Below are 23,490 nucleotides of genomic sequence, written 5' to 3' on the forward strand. Positions count from 1 at the left end.
AAATCGATGTTAACTTACAAATATTAGCTTAAAATTATTTATCATTTCTGTTTGGAATTTCTGTACCCTAAGATTTGCAAGATTATTAAGGTGTCGGAGTAAAGAAGAAGAAGCCATTAGTACTACCAGTTGAGAGGTAAAGTCTCCAGCCATGACCTTGTAAAATGAAGCTCCATAAGAACTCAAAACTAAAGATGAATGAATACACAAACATTTGTGTGTGCTGGATTCACATGCCATTATTAATGAGTGAAATACCTCCATGCATGACGTCCATATACAATGATCAAAACAACAATAAAATGGCACATAAACAGAGATATTAAAATAGGAAACATACATACCAATGTAAATCGTCCTCCACAACCTCGGCGAGAACAGTGAGAACAACGTGACCAGAGCATAAACCCTCCTCCACAAACTTAGTGGGAACAGTGAGAACAACGCGACCAGAGTGTAAACCCTCCTCCACAAACTCGACATGAACAGTGAAAACAATGGCATCGAGAATGAACACTAAAATGAAAATGCTAGACTCCAAATAATTGTCAAATTTTGAAAAGTATTATGTGGAATAGGAATGGATCATTCCAATAACAACTTTTTTTTGGAATGGACATGTTTTTGGGGTAAAATTGGAATAGAATTCCGTATTCCCTATTCTGATTTGGCAGAGCAAACAAAGAATACCGAATCAATTCTAATTTTCCTATTCCTATTCCAGCAAACAAATGACCCTAATAGATATACATAGAGGGATATGTAAGACATTAATATATAAAGAAGAGAGAATGAAAGAGGGAGAGAGAGATAAAAAGATATAGATGGCGAGATTGATTGGTGAGAGAATGATATATAAAGAGGATGAGAGGGGGATAAGGTGACTTTCCATATCTATTCGGCATACCCATTGCACACTAAGATGCGATTGCTAGTTATAATCACTTCTAAATAGCCTTGTAGACATCATTAAAATCTATCATATCATAATCACTTGCCCAAAAAAATCACCACCCATTAATAGCTAGTTTAATAGGCATAGGCGACTGGAAAAGCGCCAAACTTTCACATTGACTTGATATCATGCTAAGTGAAATGGGGGCTGCCCTTATCGAGGCACTTGCTATGATTCACTTTTTAAGCTATCTAAAAAGAATAAAAAAAATGGAAGAGGATAGATGGCCTAAAGTTGTCTTTAGTGATACACTATGTAAGCAAAAAAGGTCATGGATGCAACAAAACATCAAATTGATGAGTAAATGGAATATTCAATTCAATATGTGCCCCACAAATAATAAAGAAATAAAGGTCTTTGCTATGGAAAAATTCTACAAGAGAAATTGGAGAAGTGAGATCGGGAGAAAGAAAATATATTATATAAATGAGTTCAACCCCACTTGTGATCAACTCCAAAAAGCGTACATAGGAGCCAACATTTGTTGGAGGGCTAAAATTCTTATTGCTCAGCTGAGAACCAACTCTCACCAACTTTGTTGTGAGACCGAGCGTTGGAAGAGGCCAAAGGAGGCTTGGGAAGAGAGAATTTGCAAATTTCGCAATTCTGGGAAAGTGGAAACTGAACAACACTTTATTTTAGAATGTGAGGCCTACAAGGACAACAGAGATAAATTTGTGGATACTATATGTGACAGTTCTTGGCATAATCTATTCAACGAAGAGTACATTGAACAATTGGGAGGGCTCATCATCATCCGACACAAGAAACAAACGAAGCTACTTAAGTATGCTTAAATTGTCTTGCTGTCCCATAGATTATTTTTAGCGTCGTACACATTAATTATTTATCTATCTATCTATCTATCTTGACACTGTGTCCTTACCAAGCAAATTGGAGCCTTGCCACGACGATTTCTAATCGTCTCCACAAGCTGCCATTACTTCCACAAGTTTTTCCACAAACGCAACTGGTTGAAATACGTCAGAAGCGAAAATATAAATGTGGAGAGCATTTGAGGAAGAAGGAATCACTCCTCGCTGCAATGAAGACAGTTTGCAGCAAAACTGGTTTCATGAGCAAGTGCTCGCGCTCCGTGCAACCCTTTTCACTTATCAATACCAGAAATAAAGGAATTCCCCTTGTTAATACCAGAAAGCAAACAATTCCAATGGGGTGCCTCTGCCAGTGTCAGCTCGAGAGGGAGAGGAAAACGAAGGAATTGGTTTTGAAGATGACGAGTGGCATTCGCACGGGGATTTGCGCTGTGGCTGGTGCAGCAGTGTTGCTAAACTTTCCCGCGTTGGCAATGGCAGAACCTTTGACTGTTACCTTTCCTGCCTCCAATGCCCGCGAGGTAAATTTCTCTCTTTTATTCAACAATCACATAAATATTTTAATGTGACAGTTTCAAATTCACAGTAAACAGAACTTCTCATCAAACTGCATTGTCAATTGGGGGACAATTTGTAAAGTTTACTCTTTTTGATTTACTTAAGAGGTTAAAGGTTTGCCTATTTTTTTGTGTGGGTGTTATGGGAACCTAAATTTGAAATAAATTCATTTATTCTGAGAACTTTTTAAATAATTTTATAACTTTGTATTAGTTTTGGTAATGGAGGAGTATTCCCGTTCTCAGGAATATCTTGTGCTTGAGTGGAGGAGGCACATGCTTGAATTCTTGGGTATGTAGTGCGTGTGCCCTCTTTATGCTCAGGCAGGGTCCGAGCTTCCATTTGTATCAAGAATTCACAACCCTAAACTTGCGTCTGCATCATCAATTCTGAGGCATTAGAACGTCAATGTCACACCATATATATTAATATCGTGAATTCACCCAGAACTTGAACCTGGTATCGTCAGTTGGTATGGGTCCATGCTAAATCCCCAGTGTCCTCTGAATAAAGAAATAAAATGTGTATCGTTGAAACAGAAATAAAGTGCTGGTAATGAATGATGTTTCTGTCTTGGTGGAGTGCAGGCGGATATGTGAAATATTCTTGTATGCTATGAAATGATTTTATGCCCGCCCAGGAGATCTAATGGTCCATTTAACCATAATTGGTACAACTGCCTCGACCACCCAAATGACTCACAGTCAACAAGCCGAGTTAAACTATTGGTAATTTTTGTGTTTACTAAAGTCAGTGATAGTTTCCAGTATATTACAGTTTATAGTTTAATGGCTCATGTAACTGCTTGGGATCGCTTGGGTTTGCAGTTTAATAGTTAAGGAAGCCAATGTTGTGTTACTAGAGTTTATTCCTCTGGTGCTCTAGTTTAGCGCTTTTGGATAGTAGTTTCAAATGAGTTGATAGAGTTGGTGCCGTATTTGGTTTCTCTTCTTTTGAAAGGTTTTTAGGAGGTCACTTCTTTGGGTACCTTGCAGGACAATGTTTTATGGTACTAGATTTGTGGATAACTTCGGACCGTGGGATCATTCTTGGTTACAAGCTGAACCAGTCTATTGATTGTGGAGTTGCTTGGGCATTGCTTGGGGACAAACAATCTTTGCAAAGGGAGGACTGTAAAGTGTAGTTAGTGTTGGTCAAAGGGATCATAGATATATTCCAATCCTTACCTTCCGATCCAGGCAAGCACTCTTCCATGCAGATGCGAGTTGCGAGTTCCGAGACAGATATTGCAGTAGACAAGCGTCTTTTGTAGGAGACAAGGAGCTGAGAAACAAGGGCTTCTATTTTTTTTTGAGCTTCAAGCTGGAGACAGGTTTTATAGTCATTATTAATAAGTTGTGGGTCCATCAATAGTCCTATGCGAATAGGGCTGCCCTTCTGCCCCACATATTCACAGTCAGGGACCACAAAGCAGAAGTAGCCAGTAGAAAGAGGATATTCTTTCTAAAGTGGGAATTTGTTTATCAGGGTCTATTCTGTCCTTTCTCATACCTCTCTTTGTTCTTTTGTGTTTTTGTTGCATTACTTTTTTCTTTGGGAATTTCTCAAACCGTTAGAATATTATCAACCAGAAAAAACAGCAAAACAACAAAACACTATTTTGTCTCTGTGAGTCTGTGGGCAAAGCTTAGTCAGAATATGTTGGAAAATGGGGAACAAGAATTTTCAGATTCCAGTAAAACCAGCAACAACATGGTAACAATAGACACCAACTTTCAGTCTGAGATGACAGGTTCAGAGGTGGAAATAGCTGAACCATCTTAAATTGGAAGCGCTTCAAGTTAATGATGATTTAGCACACATTTAGTGAGATTTAATGTGGGACTTGTATTTAATATGCATTTCTCCCTTTTCTTCTCATCTTTCTTTATTTTTCCTAGATAGGTAGGAACTAATGAATCCTCCTTGATATACCTCTTTCGAATGCAAAGCTCGAGGTAGGACCTATCCACTTGGGTCCTCCCTTTTCTCTTTCACATCACTCAATCTCTTTTCCGCACTGAACTAGGTTTTCTTGAAATCTATACCTGAATTTTGGAAACCCAAACCTGTTTCGGCACCCCAAGGGATTCCTGAGGATTTCTGAACTTGGTTAGTATGGCCAAAGTTCAAATCTGCTCAATCAGGGCCAAAGTTCGACCCTATTTGGGTCCTATTTTTGGGACCCCTTCGAGGGCCCTGTTCTGAGGTTGATCCGAGGTGTTAATTTTTAGGCCCACTCGGCTGACGAGTTTATTCCGATTTCTATATAAGTGCATCCATTTGCCTCATTCTGCATCATGCATTCACAACATCCATCTGATATTAACACAAGCATTCTGTACACAAGTCATATCAAGTATTAGCACTCAAGCACTTAAGTCTTCAAGCATTCAAGGGATTCAAGCGTTCAAGCCATTTTTCAAGTCCATTCAAGGAGATCCTTTTGCAAGTCATTGGAAAGGATATCCCTTGCATTCAAGGTGCTTTCAAGGAGCTTCAAGAAATTCATTTGGGGGCTTCATCATCTCTTTCATCGTCATGCTACAACCTTTCAATATCTAGCTTCCTTAATTGATGATAGTGGAGTTTGTCATCAAGGAAGGTCTTCTACATACATCCATTCTTCTACCTTCACATTCCTCTTGATCTGATTCAATTGGTAAAGTGAACATATTGCATTTGATTTGAGAGATTCTACTAGTTTAACGTGAATTCATGCATTTACTTTACATTTCCAGCATTTCAATTATTTCAATTTCAAGGTTAATTCCTGAATTGGGGTTTGACCAAGGCAAACCCCCATCAATAAAATAAAACCATTTTTATTGTAGGTTGCAGATCTCAGAAGGAAACACAAGTTGCAGATTCAGATGTCCTTTTCACAGAACTTTAGAGATTCAGAAAATATTTCGTTATCAGACAGTATTGAATAGGGTTAGACAACCGAACGATTTCTGGGTTTCAGAGATCTCATTGTTTCACCTTCGGATCCAAATTTGTTTGCTGATTGGAGTTATACAGACATAAAAAATAGGTCTGCAAATTTCTGTTACTTCCCACAAGATGGCAGGTCTTGTGGCTCTGATACCACTGTAATGAACTCTGCTTGATTAATGTTAAAATATTGAGCAAAAACTGTCCAGAATTTCATCAAACAGTTTGTCATACAACCATTACCTGAGATCATGTGCTGTTATTCCAATTCTTTGCTATTATTCAGTTAAAGTCAAGAACATACCAAACCAGATGTCAATACTTTCAATGTAAACTGTGTCTTGAAGTTGAATACAGACTTGACACAACTTAATATTACCACTGTGATTTCCCCTCCTTGGATATTAAGAAAAAATGCATGTGATTCCTGTCCCAGGTATTTTGCCAAACAGTTAGCATGCACTAATCTGCTGTAGCTTACATAACCCACTATAATTGTTTACCCTTAGTATTCTTAATCCAACAGGTCAATATTGTCCCTTGTCTTTATATTCAATGTTTGCAGAGTTAAATAAGGGAATACAGCAAAGTCATCAAACAACAATTTGTACAAAAATTTAGAAACCGAATTACAGTCAGCACTTAATACTCATAGTGTCTCATTAAATCTGGCTGCAGGCGTTGAGTAATGTGAGGGAAACAATATGTTCAGATTGTATGAATAACAATGCTGTCTATATTAGAAAGGAAATAGTATGTACACCACAATATTGGGGCAAGCAAGGAGTTATACAGACCCGTGAGTTGGCGAGGAAGTCGATGAGGACACAGGATACGCAATGAGATCTGGGTCACCTTCTTTCTCTCCACCCAGCCAACTTGCTAACCGTCCTTCCTGTAGCCTGGAAGAAGATAAAGCCACGTTTGCCCAACTCTGATGCAATACAGAGAGCCAATGCTGGTGAATGATGTTAACCCTGCAGCTATGACTATAAATACCTCTATCCCGTCTGGCTGGAAAAGATATTGCCACCGTTATTAGCCTTCAGAGAAATAGATAGCAGCCAACACTTCTACTCTTCATGCCTGATCTCTCGCCAGAATCCAGTATACGTTCCTCAAAAATCAGTGGAAACTGATACCATGACTGGCTGTTTTGCTGTGTAGCCCATTCATCCAGATATCACGTCCCTATTTCACTATAGTATCTTGAACAAATAATGTGATCACTAGGTTTTTCGTCTAGTATCACCTTTTCCAAGAGGTTTGTCATCCTTTGGAAATACCAGTCACATTGAAGCAACCAAAACTTTTAGTATATTTGAGCTCATATATTCTTATGTGTAAATCCCAAGGCAAGGTCCCTTATTTATAACCTCGAAGGGAGGGAAAAACGTTGAAATAAGGGATGTGTGATAAAACAACAATTTCGTCCTGTAGTCACTTAAGTCACTTTATAAAGTAAATGACTTTATAACATAAAGTAACTTAATCCACACACTTTAATATAATAACTGATGTACTTAAGATAAAATTTTTGATGTGACTGGTAGGCATCGTGAAAGCCAATGCTGTTAATTTATCCGGATGTGGAGATAGATTAACCTAGTGCCATAACACTAGTGCGGAGAAGGGGACAAGACAAAAGCCTTTTGTCAATATCATCGTCAGCCTGGCCATGATACTGAAAAGTGTTATACCTTGAAACATAAGATTCAAGACTTAATTGATTCTAATGCTTTGTTTGTTGATAATCACAATAATAAAAACAAATCTGTGGCACCTCCTAATCAAAATCTTCAAATCTACACCAATCCTTTACCTCAATGCACTGCTAATACGATTGCTCAACCTTCTTCTTCCTCTGATACAAACTTTGCCTATGATCAATAGTGGGTAGAGAATGACTATACCATTAACACTGTGAAGTATGCCTCAACCTCCACCTCAACCTAAACCTAATATTCAGCCTAAACCTCAAGTTCAAGCTAAGCTTAAGCCTACTCTTAAGCATGCTAGAGACCTTACCATTACCTTTAATGATTCCGACACTTTTCATGCTCGTGATGGACCTCTTTACATTGTTGCTAGGGTTGCTAAGTTTCCTTGTTATGGTTGTCTTTTTGATCCAACTTTCATGGCTGAGCTCATAGAGAAGAAGGGGATTGGGAAACAAAATGAGGATCCACCTGTTGCAGCTGTACCCTTTAGCAGCAGCACTTCCAGTTGTGGAAGGAGTGATACACCTAGCACACAGCAGATCTTGGATGACAAAGTCCTTGGGTGGAAAGAGGGTGATGCAGGATGGGTTGCATGGATCAAAAGATTCAATGATGAGCTTAGAGTTACTGGATTCATGCCCTGGAGGCTGGATCCCGATTCGTCCAGTTTTTTGTTAAAGTTATTTTCTTTATAATTGTATTGACTTTGATTCATAGATTCACACTATGAAATGATTTAGAATCATAGATTTCTACTATGAAATGATTTAGTTTTAGAATTATATATATTTTTCTTGTGTTTTTTAATATTTAATGCATATGCATATATACACACACACCCACACACCTACAATTCCCTACGAATCATAATAGGAATTTTTTTTTTTCACAAATCCACGGATTTGATTCTCATGCCCGAATCAGCAACTAAGATGACGAGCAGTTCTGAACAGTACTGTTTGGGTTTTTGTAGTGATGGATCTTTTTGACATATATAGATCTCTTAGCTCTCTCACCCTGATGATGGATCATTGAGTATGATCCGAAATGTTGGTGCTAAAAAATTACGCACATTCTTACCAGAAGCATGAATATTGTATCATGGATTGTGGAAATCTGTTATCATTAATAAATAGAACTGTATAGGATTGATTTTGAAATATTTTAAACTGATTTATTTTCCTCTCGTTCGATGATATAATATTGTAAACTGATCTATATGAACTGCACAATGAAGTAATCTGCCTTATGTATATGGAGTCTGGACTAAAAAGTCAAATCTGAACTGTAATTTTGATCAGTTATATTTAATAGAAAAAATGTTTATTGTTTATTACTTATAAATAAGAATATTGATACCATAAGATTATAGCATAGTAACATGGGGATGCGTCCCGTTCCTTTTTGCCTCACGCACCGGGAACTTGGACACATTGGGGACTTGGAGACTCCGTTCCCTGTCCCCAATGGTGCCCTCAGAATCCACCACCTCTGCCGAGGATGGGGGAACGTCCTGGTGTTAACTATTTGCTGATTTGACTATTTATGTTCAATGTTTGATATTCCAATTCAATGCAATGTTCAAGTATTTACCCTTTTACATCGTTATATCTTATATTGCAATAAATCTTTTCATAACTATCATTTTAAGTACCATATGTATAATATATACAACCCCCTTGGTCCCCCCAGCACTGCCCCCCTACCGTCCCCAAATTAAGGCCCCTCTGTCCCCTTGTCTTGGAAACTTGTCCCCCCATTCCCCTGCCCCCCCGTCCCCTAGGATGGTGTAACTATGGGTTATAGACTAGTATAGTTTGAAGATTTTAAAATTTAAATATATACATATAGACATACATATATTTATTTTTTAACGTATATATTTATGATTTTTATTTATGTTTTTTTGTATAGATGCATGCGAACATACCCAGTCCCTACAATGTTTTTTACCATACTAGCATACCATAACCCTGTACCCGTGCCTGTACCAGAAGCTTGGCCTAAGTTATTAGGCTAGACAAGCATTGATCTATGCATCTACTTGCTCATGATCACCTTGCAGAAATTCATAGCAGAGCTCAATTCATGATTTTGCTGCCATTTGAAGTGTATTATTTTTGTATTGCCAATCTGTTATATAAACTTTATCTTCATACTTTGTATTACCAATGCAGGTTAATACAGTTCAGAGAACTTTAGTAGAAGCATGGGGAGTGGTTCGGGAAACATTTGTAGATTCCACCTTCAATCATCAAGGTAAGTCTAGTTCACATATTTATCTTGTTGAAGCTATCTCCATGTTATATCTCACTGGTTGTTTGGTGACACCATGCACTTCTATGTGGTGATTTATGGGCCATGAGGATATTTAACTCAAGCAACATGTAATCTAGCTGTAACCACATTCTTGTAATCGCATTCTTTCATTTTGGTGAGGTTAAGAGAATGTTGCAGTTCTGTTGCAGTACCCTTTAACCCTTTAGCTTCTTTTAGAACAATAGCAGCAAGGAATTACGCTTGAAATTGAACTTTTTTTAGAGTTTGAAACAAATCCAGTGGTGGTTATCTTCATAGTCATTACTGAAAAGGTTTTGAGCTAAGTCAGCATTTTACTGTAGGAGCCCATTTGACTCTCATATTTGGGTTCACAAGGTTGTAAGGACTGTCCTTATATGTAATGTGAATTAGAAAATTTGAATCTCTGCAGATTGGGACTTGAAATTGCAACAGACAATGGTTGAGATGTTTCCTTTGAAGTCTGCTGATGCTGCTTATGGTAAGATTAGGAACATGCTTGCGACACTAGGGGACCCTTTCACACGTCTCGTTAGTCCAAAGGTATGGTGTCAATCATATTTACAATTATTGTGATAATTGGAGGCAATCAAATTATGTTGCCTTGAAAATTTGATTTTTTTTTACATGTTTCTGGACATTGTATCTGTTTAAAGATCTGAACAGAAGTTCACTTACACAATATAATGCTTTAATCTCAAAATAATTATGTCTATTGCACATTTTAAATTGTCAAGAAGCTACAATCTATATCAGTTTCATCAGAAGAATAAAAATAAAAATATAGCATAATTGCTGTTTTAAAATTTTTTTGTATTGAATATGCATTCGTCAAACATAGAAGAAGGGTAGCATGCCACAGACTGCAAAGAGCTTTATTGTTTCAACAATCAGCAGAAACTTTGATTGCAGTTAGGCATTGTTGGAGCTTCACAAGCATGTATTGTTGACTTTCATATAATTTATTAAGGAGGCTGAAATAACCAATTCTCATGCTCTCTATTAAATTTTTTATTATTTTGTCCAAGCAACATTTCATATCATGGGCCATGTCTCCTCTTAACACAAATGACTTCATTGATTGCTTCATAGACTACTTTTTAGAATTGATATGACTTTTGTGACCACCCCAATAGATAAGGAAGCTTCAAATGCTGAAAAATGTGAAATTGTGTGATTGGGTAAAGCAACCCCAAGGTTTAAAATTTGTACTTTGTTCTTTATTGCTGGGCACAACTCAGTTTAATGATGTGATTTGTTGGTAATCACCAGGGGAATTACACTATTCATTCAATGAGATAACAACTTTTTAAATACGGATGATCTAGCAATGCAAGCATTTTAACTACTTCTAATGAAACAAAGTGCAAAAGAGATTAGATTTAGGAATTTATGCTAACTCTATCAATGTGAGAGACTATTGATGATGAGGTGAAACCAACCAATCCTTGCAACGCCAACTTAAGCAACCGTGCAAAGGAATGTGCTATCTTCCAAGGGTGTGAGGATAATTTTCAAATGTAGATCAAAACCATAAAACATGTGAATCAATGAACATGAAGCAATTGCAGGTAAGTGCTTTGTAATGAAGTTTAGTATAACATTACACTGCCATTTGCAATCACCCTGTAAAAAAATTATGAACGTATAGTTTCACCATGAATCAACAATGATATCTTTCACTCAACTACCCAACATAAACAAATTCTAAGTGAAAAAGTGGAAACCATTCAACACTTCAAACTAATACAAGTATTCACCAAGCTTCAATGAATATTCAATTGTTTTGGCAGCATTTCAGCAACAATTTCACAAAATCTCCCTCACAAATGAAAGGGAGAAGCCTTATATATTGGCATTAAGTACAATGGTTAATCCAAATTGATTCAATATCAACGACCTAGATAATTCAAAGCAACCTTAATTAGGGTTTTCTACAACCACCAACTAGAGATATTAAATGCTAACCAATGAGAATAGAGAACCAATCCATGGGCCAATAGGAAAATTATTTACTGTGTGGAATCATAACAAATCTTCTTCTTGAAGTATGTTCCCTTTGTCCTTTTCCTTGATAGCATATTAAATGAACTTGGACATAAATGATTTGAACCCTTCCATGATGCCACTTAGCAAAGTGTCAAGTCATAGCTCTATCACATTCAATTCTTTAGAGCATGCCTCGATGATTCCTTCGGTTTTGCTTTCTGCCCTTGGATAGAATCTCATTCAATCGATTCTCCTTGATAGACTCTTGCCTTTCGAAGTAAATGATTTTTACCTTCTTCAACTCTTCTAAATTCAAAAATTCATCCTTATTCATTTCTAGGCCAAATAACTCCTCCAGGTGCATGAGGATTTTTTAATTGTATTTCCTTTATCGATCCTTTTATCTTCTCACATTCCTTTTTCATAAAATCAAGGGTTGATCTTATCATCATCAAAGATTAATTTCAATGGTTGAAATCATAAACATTTCCCTCTTCAATAACACCACCTTGAACTTGTTGGAATTAACAATGAGAAAGTAAGTTCTAAGGGGAGGGGGGGGGGGGTGTTTGAATCAACACTTAAAACTTTTACCTCTAAAATATTTCACCATACATCCATCTCATAACTTAACATGTAAACTGAAATATGTAACCATTCATCACATCTAAAACATGAAATGAATCAACACATAACACATGAGATTTTGGTTACCCATAAACTGTCCAAGGAGAAGGTAAAACTGGGGTGGGGATGACACCCACAAATCTTCACTACTGCAGTTGTAAAGTGTGACTTATTGTGGCTACAACATTCTGATCATAAACTATGATCTACCCTGTGAGAGGTTTGCCTTGTTAAAGACTTACAAAAGACTGTTAGGTCTTACCTTGCTAGAGGATTTAAACTCACAATAAAGTAAGCACTTGGTTAAGAGACTTACAAAAGCCTGTAAGACAATTCTGTGAAGAGATTTACTCTGTATTACCTGTTAGAATGATTCAACACCTAATCCTTCGGTTAGCTCCTTATTGCTTAATGTCAGATCTCCTCTTTACTGGTTATCTCTTGATCCTCCTGATCAGATCTATCTTCTTTAACCTTTCACTACTTGTCTTTGTTCCTCTCAGAGTAATTCTTCATTACAAAACTCTGTCTTAGCCATATTCTCCATGCTTCCTTCGCACCAAATACTCTCCCTAGTATCCTGCTTCGCAACATTAGGTTACCCTTAGGGTTTCCTTCTTTTATAAACATCATGGAGACGAAATTAGGTTAGAATCAATGATTGTGGTTGATCCATATTGCTGCCTAATGCCTCCCTCAATCTGATTGGTTGCATGCATTGCATAAGGATGCATAGTATGACTCCCTCCTTATTCTTTATAATCGAAATTTCATGTTTATGTCGGCTAAAAATGGTTTACATAGAAGTTTGTGCCATTACAAACATCTTTGACATAAATTGTTCATTCGGCATCCATAGGCTCTGATGCTCGGCCTTCATTGTGCACTGTATACTTATACACTTGGCTCCTGAATAGCTCGACACACTCTGTTTACTTGACACCTGAATCACTCGGCACACTCTAATAGCTTGGCACCTAGGTGACTTGGGGGATGCACTGTCTACTCGACACTGTTTGTCATATTACTCGACATGTATTATCTGGAGACTTATGATTGGTATGCTTTGTTCACTTGGCTTGCATTGATCACCTAGCTTGCTTTGTTCACTCGGCATGCACTATGCACTCAGCTTGCACTGTTCTTTGTTGAATAATGACTAAGTGTTTTGTCACTGCCTTGTCAAAACCAAAATGAGATTAATAGAACTAACATTGAAGTAGTTATTACCTTTAACACCTTAAGGTGAGGAGTTGTTTCATCTTGCACCATTTGAAAATCTTTCCAGCAGTCCTCTACACTTTGGATTCGTTCATTAATCAATACCACCTTGTAATATATAGGGAAAAAATCCTTGCAGGAACTCCTCGAATTGTTTTTCAACATGTTCGATCCAGCTCCTGACATCTTGATTTGTAATCTTTTGTAATGTACTGCTCTCTTTGTGTCTTTTCTTAAAAGCTTGAAGAGAGAAGATATAACATAATTGAAGGTTACTCTATATTGCAAATAAGTAACACTAATGATATGCTAAAAACCTTTAAACTTAAATCACTAAAAATGTGAAACAATTCTAAAAATGAAATGAGATTTTGCAAACTGTGAATACCCACTTGGTTAAATTAGATTACAAGCACAAGTACAACATACCCATTTTCTGGAAATATATATAAATTTCTGTTGCAATTACAATCAGAAAATAAAAGGGTTTCAAACCATAGCTTGCGTCAATACAACACAGAAATGCCGCAGCAGGAACTTTCATGCACCAACAACATTAAGTACAACTATGAACACACTTGCCAAACTCCCTAAACTTCTCATATCTGCTGCTATAAATCAGATCTGCAATATTCACTGCTAAAGATTGAAGTAATTACTCCTAATAAGCTCCAATGTGACTGCTGTATTGAAGCCACACCCAATCCTCCAGATTGTATCTCTCAGCAATGTGGAGAATGTCGCCTGTAAGAGTTTCTGTTCTCACAAACCAACAAGAAGAGGCACAATCTCCTTCAAGAACCAAAGAATAAGCAATACCAATATTCAACCAAGCACGGTGAAAGAGAACTCTTCTTTCCTTTTATATTATTTTCACATGGCCTCTCACACTTGTTTCGACAATGTGGGATAAAATATAACACCAGAAGCCTTTCTGATTTTTTTTGGGATTCCTTTTTTTCTGCCTATTTTCTTGCTGCTTCTATTTTCTCATGGCTCCTATTTTTCTGCGAGTGCTTTTTTGTTTAATATTTCCCCATTTATCTTTTATGTCTCCAATGTGTTGTAAAATAAAGGGGATCCGTTTAATTTAAATATCTCCCACAAACAATAAACTATGCATTAATAAAGTTTAATAATTAAATTTAACTTTATAAAATAACTTTATTAATGCACGATAAATCATATCAATGACAAATACATCATATCAATGACAAATAAATCTTGTTGATTTTAAACAGTGTAAACATGGGGACTCGCACCCCCCTCCCAAACCTTGAAGTACCCATCCCCAAGATGTCTCTGCACTGGGTACTTGAGTACCCAAGTACTTCTACCTCGCCATTCCACCACCACGCCACCGTTGGGATGGGTACTTGAATTTCTATTTGAATTTTGATTTTTGAATGTTACCATTGGGTATATAATATGTTACTATGTTGAATGTTCAATGGTTCTAGTTCATGTTGCAATTTTGCAATGTTCAAGTATTTTAATTTTGTATGTTCTACTGAAACATCATTTCATAACTAGCATTTCAAGTTCTATATATATACTATACAACATCCGTTCCTTCCCTATCCTCCCCTTGCCGCCATCCCTTGGCCGTCCTCCTGTCTTCTCGAAAATGAGGCCTATTGTCCCCACGTCTCAGAAACTCGTCTCAGCATCCTGCTGTCTGACTTACCCCGGTACTAGTGTTACACTGATTTTAAATAATTAATATCAACATGTCACTAGCACTAGATTTCCAGTCATCCCCAAAAACATTTATTGTAAATAGTAAGTCCAAAATTGCGTCAAAACCCCTCAAAATGGCCTGCAATTGAAACTATTGTGGCCAAATGGCTTCTAAGTCCCTTTTATGTCCTGGTTAGCTTATGGGACTATATGGAAATATGCTAACGACAAACTAACACAACTTGTGGTAGAAAGCAGACATTACAGTCCACTCTTCGTAAAGATTGCTTTCCCTCAAGCAATGCCAATGCAATCGACAATCATTAGATTGGTCAATCTTGTAGCCAAGAATGATCCCAGGGTCCCAAGTCATCCCACGAGCTTTGTAGTTCCATTTTCTAAAAACACTGCCCTGCAAGGTACTCAAACAAGCAATTTCTTGAAAGGGTCTCGAAAGAAGAGCAATCAAATATTGCACCAACACTATTGACTGGTCAGGAAATTTCTCCAAAATAACTTTTCTTGGACACCAAAGGAGTAACCACCAATAAGCCAATATTAGCTTGCTCATCCTCTACTGCTAAACTGCAAACCCAAGTGATCCTAGGGTTCCAAGTCAATCTTATAAAGGAACCGCCATGTTGAAGCTGTGCTAATCTGATCACAACATGTGACTTTTCTGTTGTAGCATCCTAGTAATATCCATAATTGCAATCTCAATAACTAAGATGATTCTAGGCAACTAGAAGAAATATCTGCTTGACCCAAAACCATAATCTCAGTATATCTCATCAAGAAGTTTCAAACAAGAAAGGGATCTATCACAAATGATGGATTAGTAAAGTTATTTGTACACTTAACTGTGAAATCAGTTAACCAAGTAATGCATATGTGGTCAAAAATTTGAATAATATCATTGGCACATACCTCCAAGTGTCAAGTGAGGAAGCTTGTGTACACCAACAAACCCAACTTACTGCAATCAACCAACTATTATCTGGAAGCATGCATACTTACATCATGAAGTGACTGCAATGACCCAAACTCTCCCAAGTGGAAGTGGAAAATAATTGAACTAAGAGGGTCTCCTACTGGCTGCACTGAAATCTACAAGTGCTCGAGATCAAACTGCCTTGGGATTGAGGGTCAACATAAACAATGTGAAAAAGCTAGCACACCAGTAAACAATCTGAAATCTCACCAGATACATAGAACTCATGAATATGGGAGTAATAGAAAACCCATCTCCTATGCTCAAATCTGCTCTACCATCAACCCTCAACCAAGAACTGCTCATTTTCTGGATTAAATAAACCATCCTACTCATCTGCAAATGAACTCATATATAATGTAATCAAAGAGTGGACAGTAGTGCTAACATTCATTTTGTAACTTCAATACCCTCTGAAAGACGAACCATAACATAAATAAGTTTGCTATTGTGGACCAACTCCAAAGGTAAAATGTTGAAGCTTATAACACAAATCTTCATAGGGTGGGCTCCATGAGTTTGGAAGATCTGAAATGAATAATAGCTACTTCTATATATGACTGAAATCAGGGTAGTACAATCTGATTTAAGTACTCTACAAAGAGGACAACAATAGCACAAATGAATTCTCCAAGTATAAGCATGAAAGTTGAGCATCACAATACTCAAAAATAACTTAGAAGTGGCTGGAAAGCATCCCCAAGCGGTCTGCACTTGGAAAACTTTACTTCCTTGACAAAATAAATTGTACCAACTCCTCTGAATGAGAGAAAATCATTAAGTGACTGATCGGCAAGCAAGAGGCAAGCTCAAAACTAAAATCCCGATCCATTCTTTGCCAAATAACACTCCTAAGATTGACCACTCATTCAATTCTCCAATCCTTAAAATCTCTCTCCCATCCGTTTGTAGATGGACCAATGGAATAACAATATGGCTGGTAAGGAAATGAACAACACTATCGACTCAGAAATTTAGATCATTCCTCCAAAACTCACTCCAACCATCCCCAATAGGCTCCATTATTTCTTGTTGAGAATTGCAAGCATATACCCAACCATGAATGGCTACTAACATTCCTAGAAAGGCGCATTACACAACTTTAAGTACCCTTTAAAACATAATAAATATCATGAAATTTTGTGACTTCTTTGTTGATCCCTTGTAATCTATCCGTGAAAGCATCTACAACTTAAGTGTGAGGAACAATAGTTGTTTTCAAAACCATTCCCAAAGATTGTATGTGCATATCATACTTATCTCCTCCTTTCTCCAAAGCTGCATAAGAAATAAGCTGGAAGTTGCCTTTATTTATTGCCATTCTGAAATTTTCAGAAAGCTCAGGAACAAGTTCTGGAAATCTTTTAAAATATGAGATGTAGAAGTCTCCAAGAATTAATATTTCCATGAAAAAACTGCATGTTTGACTACATATGGAAAGCATGCATTACCACTCATCAACTCAGAAAAATGAATAAATGAAATGTCTCACTTGTTGGTCAATCCCAAAACTCAAGGCCAAACCTCATGTTAGATTGAAACGACTCAAATTATATACCAATGAGGAAATAACTCTCAATTGTAATCGTTAATCTGCATTCCCAAGCTATCCTCCAATTCCTCATGTAGTAAGTAATAATGATGTCTCCTAGTAACATATCACTCCAAATGCAATCTTCATTTGTTTCCTTATTTGCACATTTCATATCCAGGGGTTTTCCAAGAGGGTACACAATCACCTCATAAAGCGAATTCAAATAATCAGCAAGCTGAAAATCATGTTCCAACTAAGGATTTGAATCTTCTCCTAGATCTCACACCTTACTATTTTTACAAAATGCAACACCGCCACCAAAAGTTGCTCTATCATCCAACTCATAAAGTCAATTTTCTTATGTTTTCTCCACATCTAGCTTAAAGAATGGGTTATCATTGAATGCCACATATTTATTCGTCCAATCATTTTTATGCGGATCAAGTGAACTCCTGCTATGATGAATATCAAAATTAGAACTGTTATACCTTTCAACAATGATTCCAAGCCTGTCTCAAGTGTCTCATGCATCCACATTATTGTTTTAATGTAATGTCCCCTTTTTAGCATTCATAGCATGATGTTGTCGTTAGCCTATTTCCCCACAGTCCCGTAGGCTAAATAGGACATTAAAGGGACTTAGAGGCCATTTGGCCTAGATAGTTTCAGTTGTAGGTCTTTCTGAGGGGTTTTGAGGCAACTTTGGGCATACTTACTATTTATAGTAAGTCATCTTGGACATGGTCGGACATCCAGGGGCAGCGGTATGTCGATGGTAATTGTTTAAAATCGACAAGAAGACTTGTTTATCACTGATAAGATTTGTTATGCATTGATAAAGCTATTTTATAAAGTTAAATTTAAATATTTAACTTTATTAATGCATAGACTATAGTTTGTGGAAAATATTTAAATTAAAAAGAGTCCCCTTTATTTTATAACACATTGGAGACATAAGTTACATAAAGGGAGTTATGTTTTATCCCACATTGAGAAAACGAAGGATGGAGCTCTTGTGAGAACACTATAAAAGAAATAGAAGAGCTTCTTTTAAGCATGCTTGGAAATATCAAAGAAATTGGAAAATTTTCTGGAGATTATGTCTCAATAGTTTGAAGGACGAAATCCCTTCAAGTTGGAAATCTTGACGCCATTGAAAGATATGGTCTTGAGATTCAACAGGGTAATAGTCTGAAAAAGAAAATATGAAAAAGCAATCCGAAAAGGCGGAACCGAAAAAGCAGTCCGAAAAAGCGGAACCAAAAAAGCAGGCCGAAAAAGCAGTTCGAAAAAGCAAATTGGAAAAGCAAAGCAGAAGGGGCAGCATTGAAGGAAATTATTACAGCCATCTTCAACCAGGTTCCTTTGTTAGTATTTTTTTTTAGGGTGCTATAAGTTTTAGCTGTAAGTGTGCATTATACCAGCATTATCATTTTGTAATCCATGTAAATGCCAAAAGTCTTGGCCATATTTCATGAGCATTGTATTAGAAATTTCATTGCAAATTAAGAAGATAATAGTTGCTGGTGTTATTTAAGCAATTCAATATCATTATTTATTAGCTAGTTAGCTTGCATACCATCTGTTTGTAAAAATGCCAGTTGGCTGTAGGTGTACATTTCTCATGCTTAGATCATATATATACACTGAATATTGTCAAAAGTAGTAGCACACTCACGTTAGGTCATTGTGTAGTCCATTTGGAGTCTTCTAGCACAAGATTCTCATTGATGCAAATTGAAAAAGAGTCATTTAAAGCCAGCTGAAATACTATATCAGTCATACGTCCTTTGCATGTGAATTGTTTGATGAAATTCCTTGAGCTTTCATCAGCATTTTTTTGAGAGCATATTTGAGGAGGGTCATTATAGTGGTATCAAAGCTTGCTTGCAAAGTGTTTGACGAAATGTCAAACAACTGAAGTATAAAGATTTTTGGTGTTTGAAGAAGTTATAACCTATTGGGGTTATTAAATTTAATTAGAATATTATGGATCAGAGTCATCCAAGTTCCTAAACTTTTGCTCAAACTCAGCCCATGCAAAGATAAATGAGATTTTTCTTCACAAACTAAATCACAATTATCATTAGATTCATTACCATCCTCCATACTTTCATTGTGGTCATCATCAAAGTCAAAATGAAATTCATCTTTATAAGATCTTCATCATACTTAGGTGCTAACAGACTTGGATCCCATGTTTGAAAAGGCTGATTGCTTTGTTTTCTTCACCTAAATGCAAACATAGGAGAAACACCCTACAACCAAGTAGCAAAGCTGTTTAACTTTATTATGCCATTTGTTTCACTCATTAAGTTCATTGGAATCTTTACCAAGTTATAAATGACATTTTTTATCCTTGCAGATTCGTGGGAAGATTATGGTGCGATTACACCTAATCTTCTAAAGCTTTCCATTCAATTATTACTGCAGCCCTATAGTGCTTCTGGATCTAAACGCAACTGGAGCTTTTTGAGGTTATTCACATAAAATAGTGCAATAGGTTGACTTAGTAGCACTTGAATGTCTTGGTCTATGTGCAGTACAACCTTTGAGCATAAAAAGATGGTGCAAGAGCAGGTTTCACATGAAGCACTTGACTTGTATTCCATTGATCTATATTCAATAGATTGGGTTTCTGTTCTTAATGGTGATGACGTGGGTGTGGATCCTTTCTTTATTGATGATCACCTAGTTGAGTTTGAGATGTTGGAAGATGACTAGGATGTAGGAGTTGCAACAAGTGAGGAGGAATGCAAGCTTGGTCATCCATCATAGGCTTTTGTTGAGGCACCTATTCTACCTGTTGAAGATGCTGCAACTACTTTAGCACCACCCACCCAACAACAACAATCTCTTTTGAGCTTTAGTTGTAGATGCAATTTTTGATTTCTAGTTGTCATTGATATTAAAAATTGAACTTAATATGTATTCAAAATTTGTAGTTGTGTCATGTAGTTTGACTTTGATATGTATTGAACTCATTTTTTTCAGATGTTGTACTTGTTTTTTGGTATATAATTCCTTGATCACCCTAAGAAAATAAAATCCCAAGAAGTTTTGGAAAGAGCTGTAGCAAAGGACAAAGCAAATAGAAATTAACATCATAGGGCCTCAATGGCTTGAATACGCAAGGATTTTATATGAGCGTGAGAAGGATAAAGATAGATCTCTGGTAATCAAGACCACAAATAAACTTTTTACAATTGAAGACATCTTCCGAGGCATAACGAGATTGGCAAGGGGTAAGGCCCAAGACACTGATGGGCTGCAAGCTAAACATCTAAAATGGGACAATGATATCTTGGCACCTCATATTTATTACATCTTTAATGATGCCAATAAAGAGGGGTTCCCTCGAAATTGGACAACTAGCATGGGATTCCTCTCCACAAAAGCAGAGACATACATAATCCATTAAATTGTTACACTATTATGATTAACCGCTTCCTGGGTAAACTCTTTGGTAGCATGTTTGAACACAAAATAAAAATTGAGCTGACTTAGAAGGTAAAAGAGCTAAGGGGCAGGTGGGTTTTAGACCAAAGCACTCTATTGTTGACCATGGTGTTACACTCAGATTCTTGGTTGAAATAATATGAAACACATAGGGTGCACTGTATCTCTTCATTGACCCTTGCAACATAGTTCTTGTTCATTTGGTATGGTCTCTTCTACCAGTACAACTCCAGGCGCGAATGGGATGCGGTGTACGCACAATTTTGGTGGCACTCCCTTCAAATCCTTGTATGTCCATACAAAGACACTTTGTGTACACACAATTTTGGGGGCACCCCCTTCAAATCCTTGTATGTCCATGCAAAGACACACACGGTGTATGCACAATTTTGGGGACACTCCCTTCAAATCCCTGTATGTCCATGAAACACGCTAACAGAAAACTCACACAACTTGTGGTAGAAAGTGGACATTACTCTCCACTCTTCCTAAAGATTGCTTGTCCTCAACCAATGCCAATGCAATTGACAATCGTTGAATTGGTCAATCTTTTAGCCAAGAATGATCCCACAGTCGCAAGTCATCCTACGAGATCTGTAGTTCCATTCTCTAAAAACACTGCCTTGCAAGGTACTCGAACAAGCACACTGAACCAACAACCATTTGTAGTGTGTAGTTAAGGGCATCCAAAGGCATCAATAAATCTACAATTATCTCCATCCTCTGTCGGGCTCCCGTGGATGTCATGACTCTCCAACTAATCCACCTTTTAGCCACTAATCCCTTTTATTGTAGACGGAGAATTTTTATCAAAGAAAGGATGGTACAACCTTAGAGCCAATCCACACTGATGCATCACCAAATACTATGTGTGTGGATCAAAACAATCGTGATGAGTACTTCCCCCTTTGCAGTCATGATAAAAAGCACCCACCTATGTCAAGTGTTGACTGCCATACCTTTGAATATAACCTCTGTCATTTGACAGATCGCCAACAACACTTGCAGTAAATGTAAACATAAGAGAACTTGATGTAGCATGTGGTTCTCCATAGCTCCCAATAGATGCACTCATCCCAACCATATTGACTACACCTGTAACTATCATACGTGTGGCCACATCCTCAACGTGCTCAAACTTTAACCCGTGGTTATAAGCTCATCATGAATTGCCACTATGGATGACTATATTGCGTCTATAGCTGGTGAAGACTGTGTCAACCTCAACTCCACTGAAAGCTCCTCAACATGTGACTGAGACTCACAAAGGGCCAACTCTGCACTCTCTCCAATGAACCCATAGTCACTCCCAAAATATAAGTGAGCTCATCTACCTCCTCTTCCTTTCCCCTCAACGCAACATACCAAGTGCAATCTCACTCTAGAAGATAACCTTTGCTAACGATAACTGTAAAATAGTTTTGTTTTATTATTCCAATGGCTTCTCAAAGTGTATGAAACTCTCTAAGGGAAAGACTACCATCTCAATACTTATCTCTTACAAGAGTGCTCTAACCATTGGTAGCCAACATCTGATGAGAAACATCAAAGTGCTCTATGGCTGTGGCAATCATTCTGTCATTAACCTTAAATTGCCCAACTAAATGATGTCTCTGAAATATGACTCACATGCAAGCTCTTTGACTCAAAGTTTGCACTGTGATATGAGGCTGTGTTCGCAATGCTGACCTCATGATTAGCAACATCATGTGTGCTATCTTAAGCGCATACATCATCAACCAAGGTGTTGCTGCTATGTACCTCAAAAGAAGTTTCAACTGGTAAAGTGGAAGTTGCTGTTTTGACAATCTCTTTGCACACATCCATTTCCAATGTAATTGCAAGTCTCTCCAAGTCACAATCCTACAACCTATTACCAACCAATGGATTTTTTGAATTATCTTCCAAGGTCTGATTTGAAAATTCAGACTCATCATGGCATGAATCTACATCGCCAGTCTCGTTTGTAGTACCCAAATCTTGTCCACCTTCATGTGACAACAAACTAGAAGCATGCTTCTTACATCAAATGGCTGCTACCTCGTGATAATTCAAAGAGTTTAAGCTTCTGTAGTGAAAAACTCATTTTTTGCTGTCATCCTCAAACCTTTTTGCATATATAAATAACTCCTTCCAGACTTTACACTTATGCTGTTATTAGGTCAAACTAATTCAATAGGTTTAATTAAAGGAGTTTCAAATATACCCAGTACTAATTTTACCCCATACTTCCCTCAAATATATTTCAGTGTATCAGTCACTTCCGTATTGAAACCAAGCTAGTAATCTAAGAAACCATCAAAACCATCTAAATTAAAAAAATTATGACATGATTTTTTATTCTTTAAAGATAATATTAGCTCCGATCCAATTTCTTTTCTGGTTTTTCCCATGACTGAAGCAAAACCAGAGTGCTGGTTACAAATATATCAACTGTGTGAATTTTAATTTTTAACCCCCATCAGGATGGCAAAACCGCTCTGATACAAATATAATATCCCTTGAATAATCTACCATGGTGTTGCTGATTAAATCCTCAAGGAGTACTGTCGAACACTTTGCATACAATGTTTGATCTTACTGATTAGAGTTTCTGTTTGCCTTGATTGGAGTTTGTATGTTGCAAATGGTGTTTTTGAACATTTCTAAATTTCTAATGATGCAAAATTGAATGGCAATGTAAT

General features: G+C 37.1%; 1 protein-coding gene across 3 annotated transcripts in view; it reads left to right on the plus strand.

Annotated features, from left to right (window-relative positions):
• Nucleotides 1-1,959: 1,959 nt before the first annotated feature.
• LOC149562017 (Peptidase S41 family protein) overlaps nt 1,960-23,490 on the plus strand; it is a 224,318-nt gene continuing 202,787 nt past the window's right edge. For all 3 annotated transcript variants that reach the window (XM_089825553.1, XM_089825556.1, XM_089825554.1), the window contains exons 1-3: nt 1,960-2,312; nt 9,185-9,266; nt 9,718-9,848. In XM_089825553.1, the coding sequence (XP_089681679.1) occupies nt 2,001-2,312; nt 9,185-9,266; nt 9,718-9,848 (525 nt within the window). In that variant the 5' untranslated portion in view covers nt 1,960-2,000. The remainder of the gene's footprint in view (nt 2,313-9,184; nt 9,267-9,717; nt 9,849-23,490) is intronic.

The sequence above is a fragment of the Cupressus sempervirens genome, chromosome 4 (assembly GCF_028749045.1).
Source record: "Cupressus sempervirens isolate cs-2001-9-10 chromosome 4, ASM2874904v1, whole genome shotgun sequence".
NCBI classification, from domain to species: Eukaryota; Viridiplantae; Streptophyta; class Pinopsida; order Cupressales; family Cupressaceae; genus Cupressus; species Cupressus sempervirens.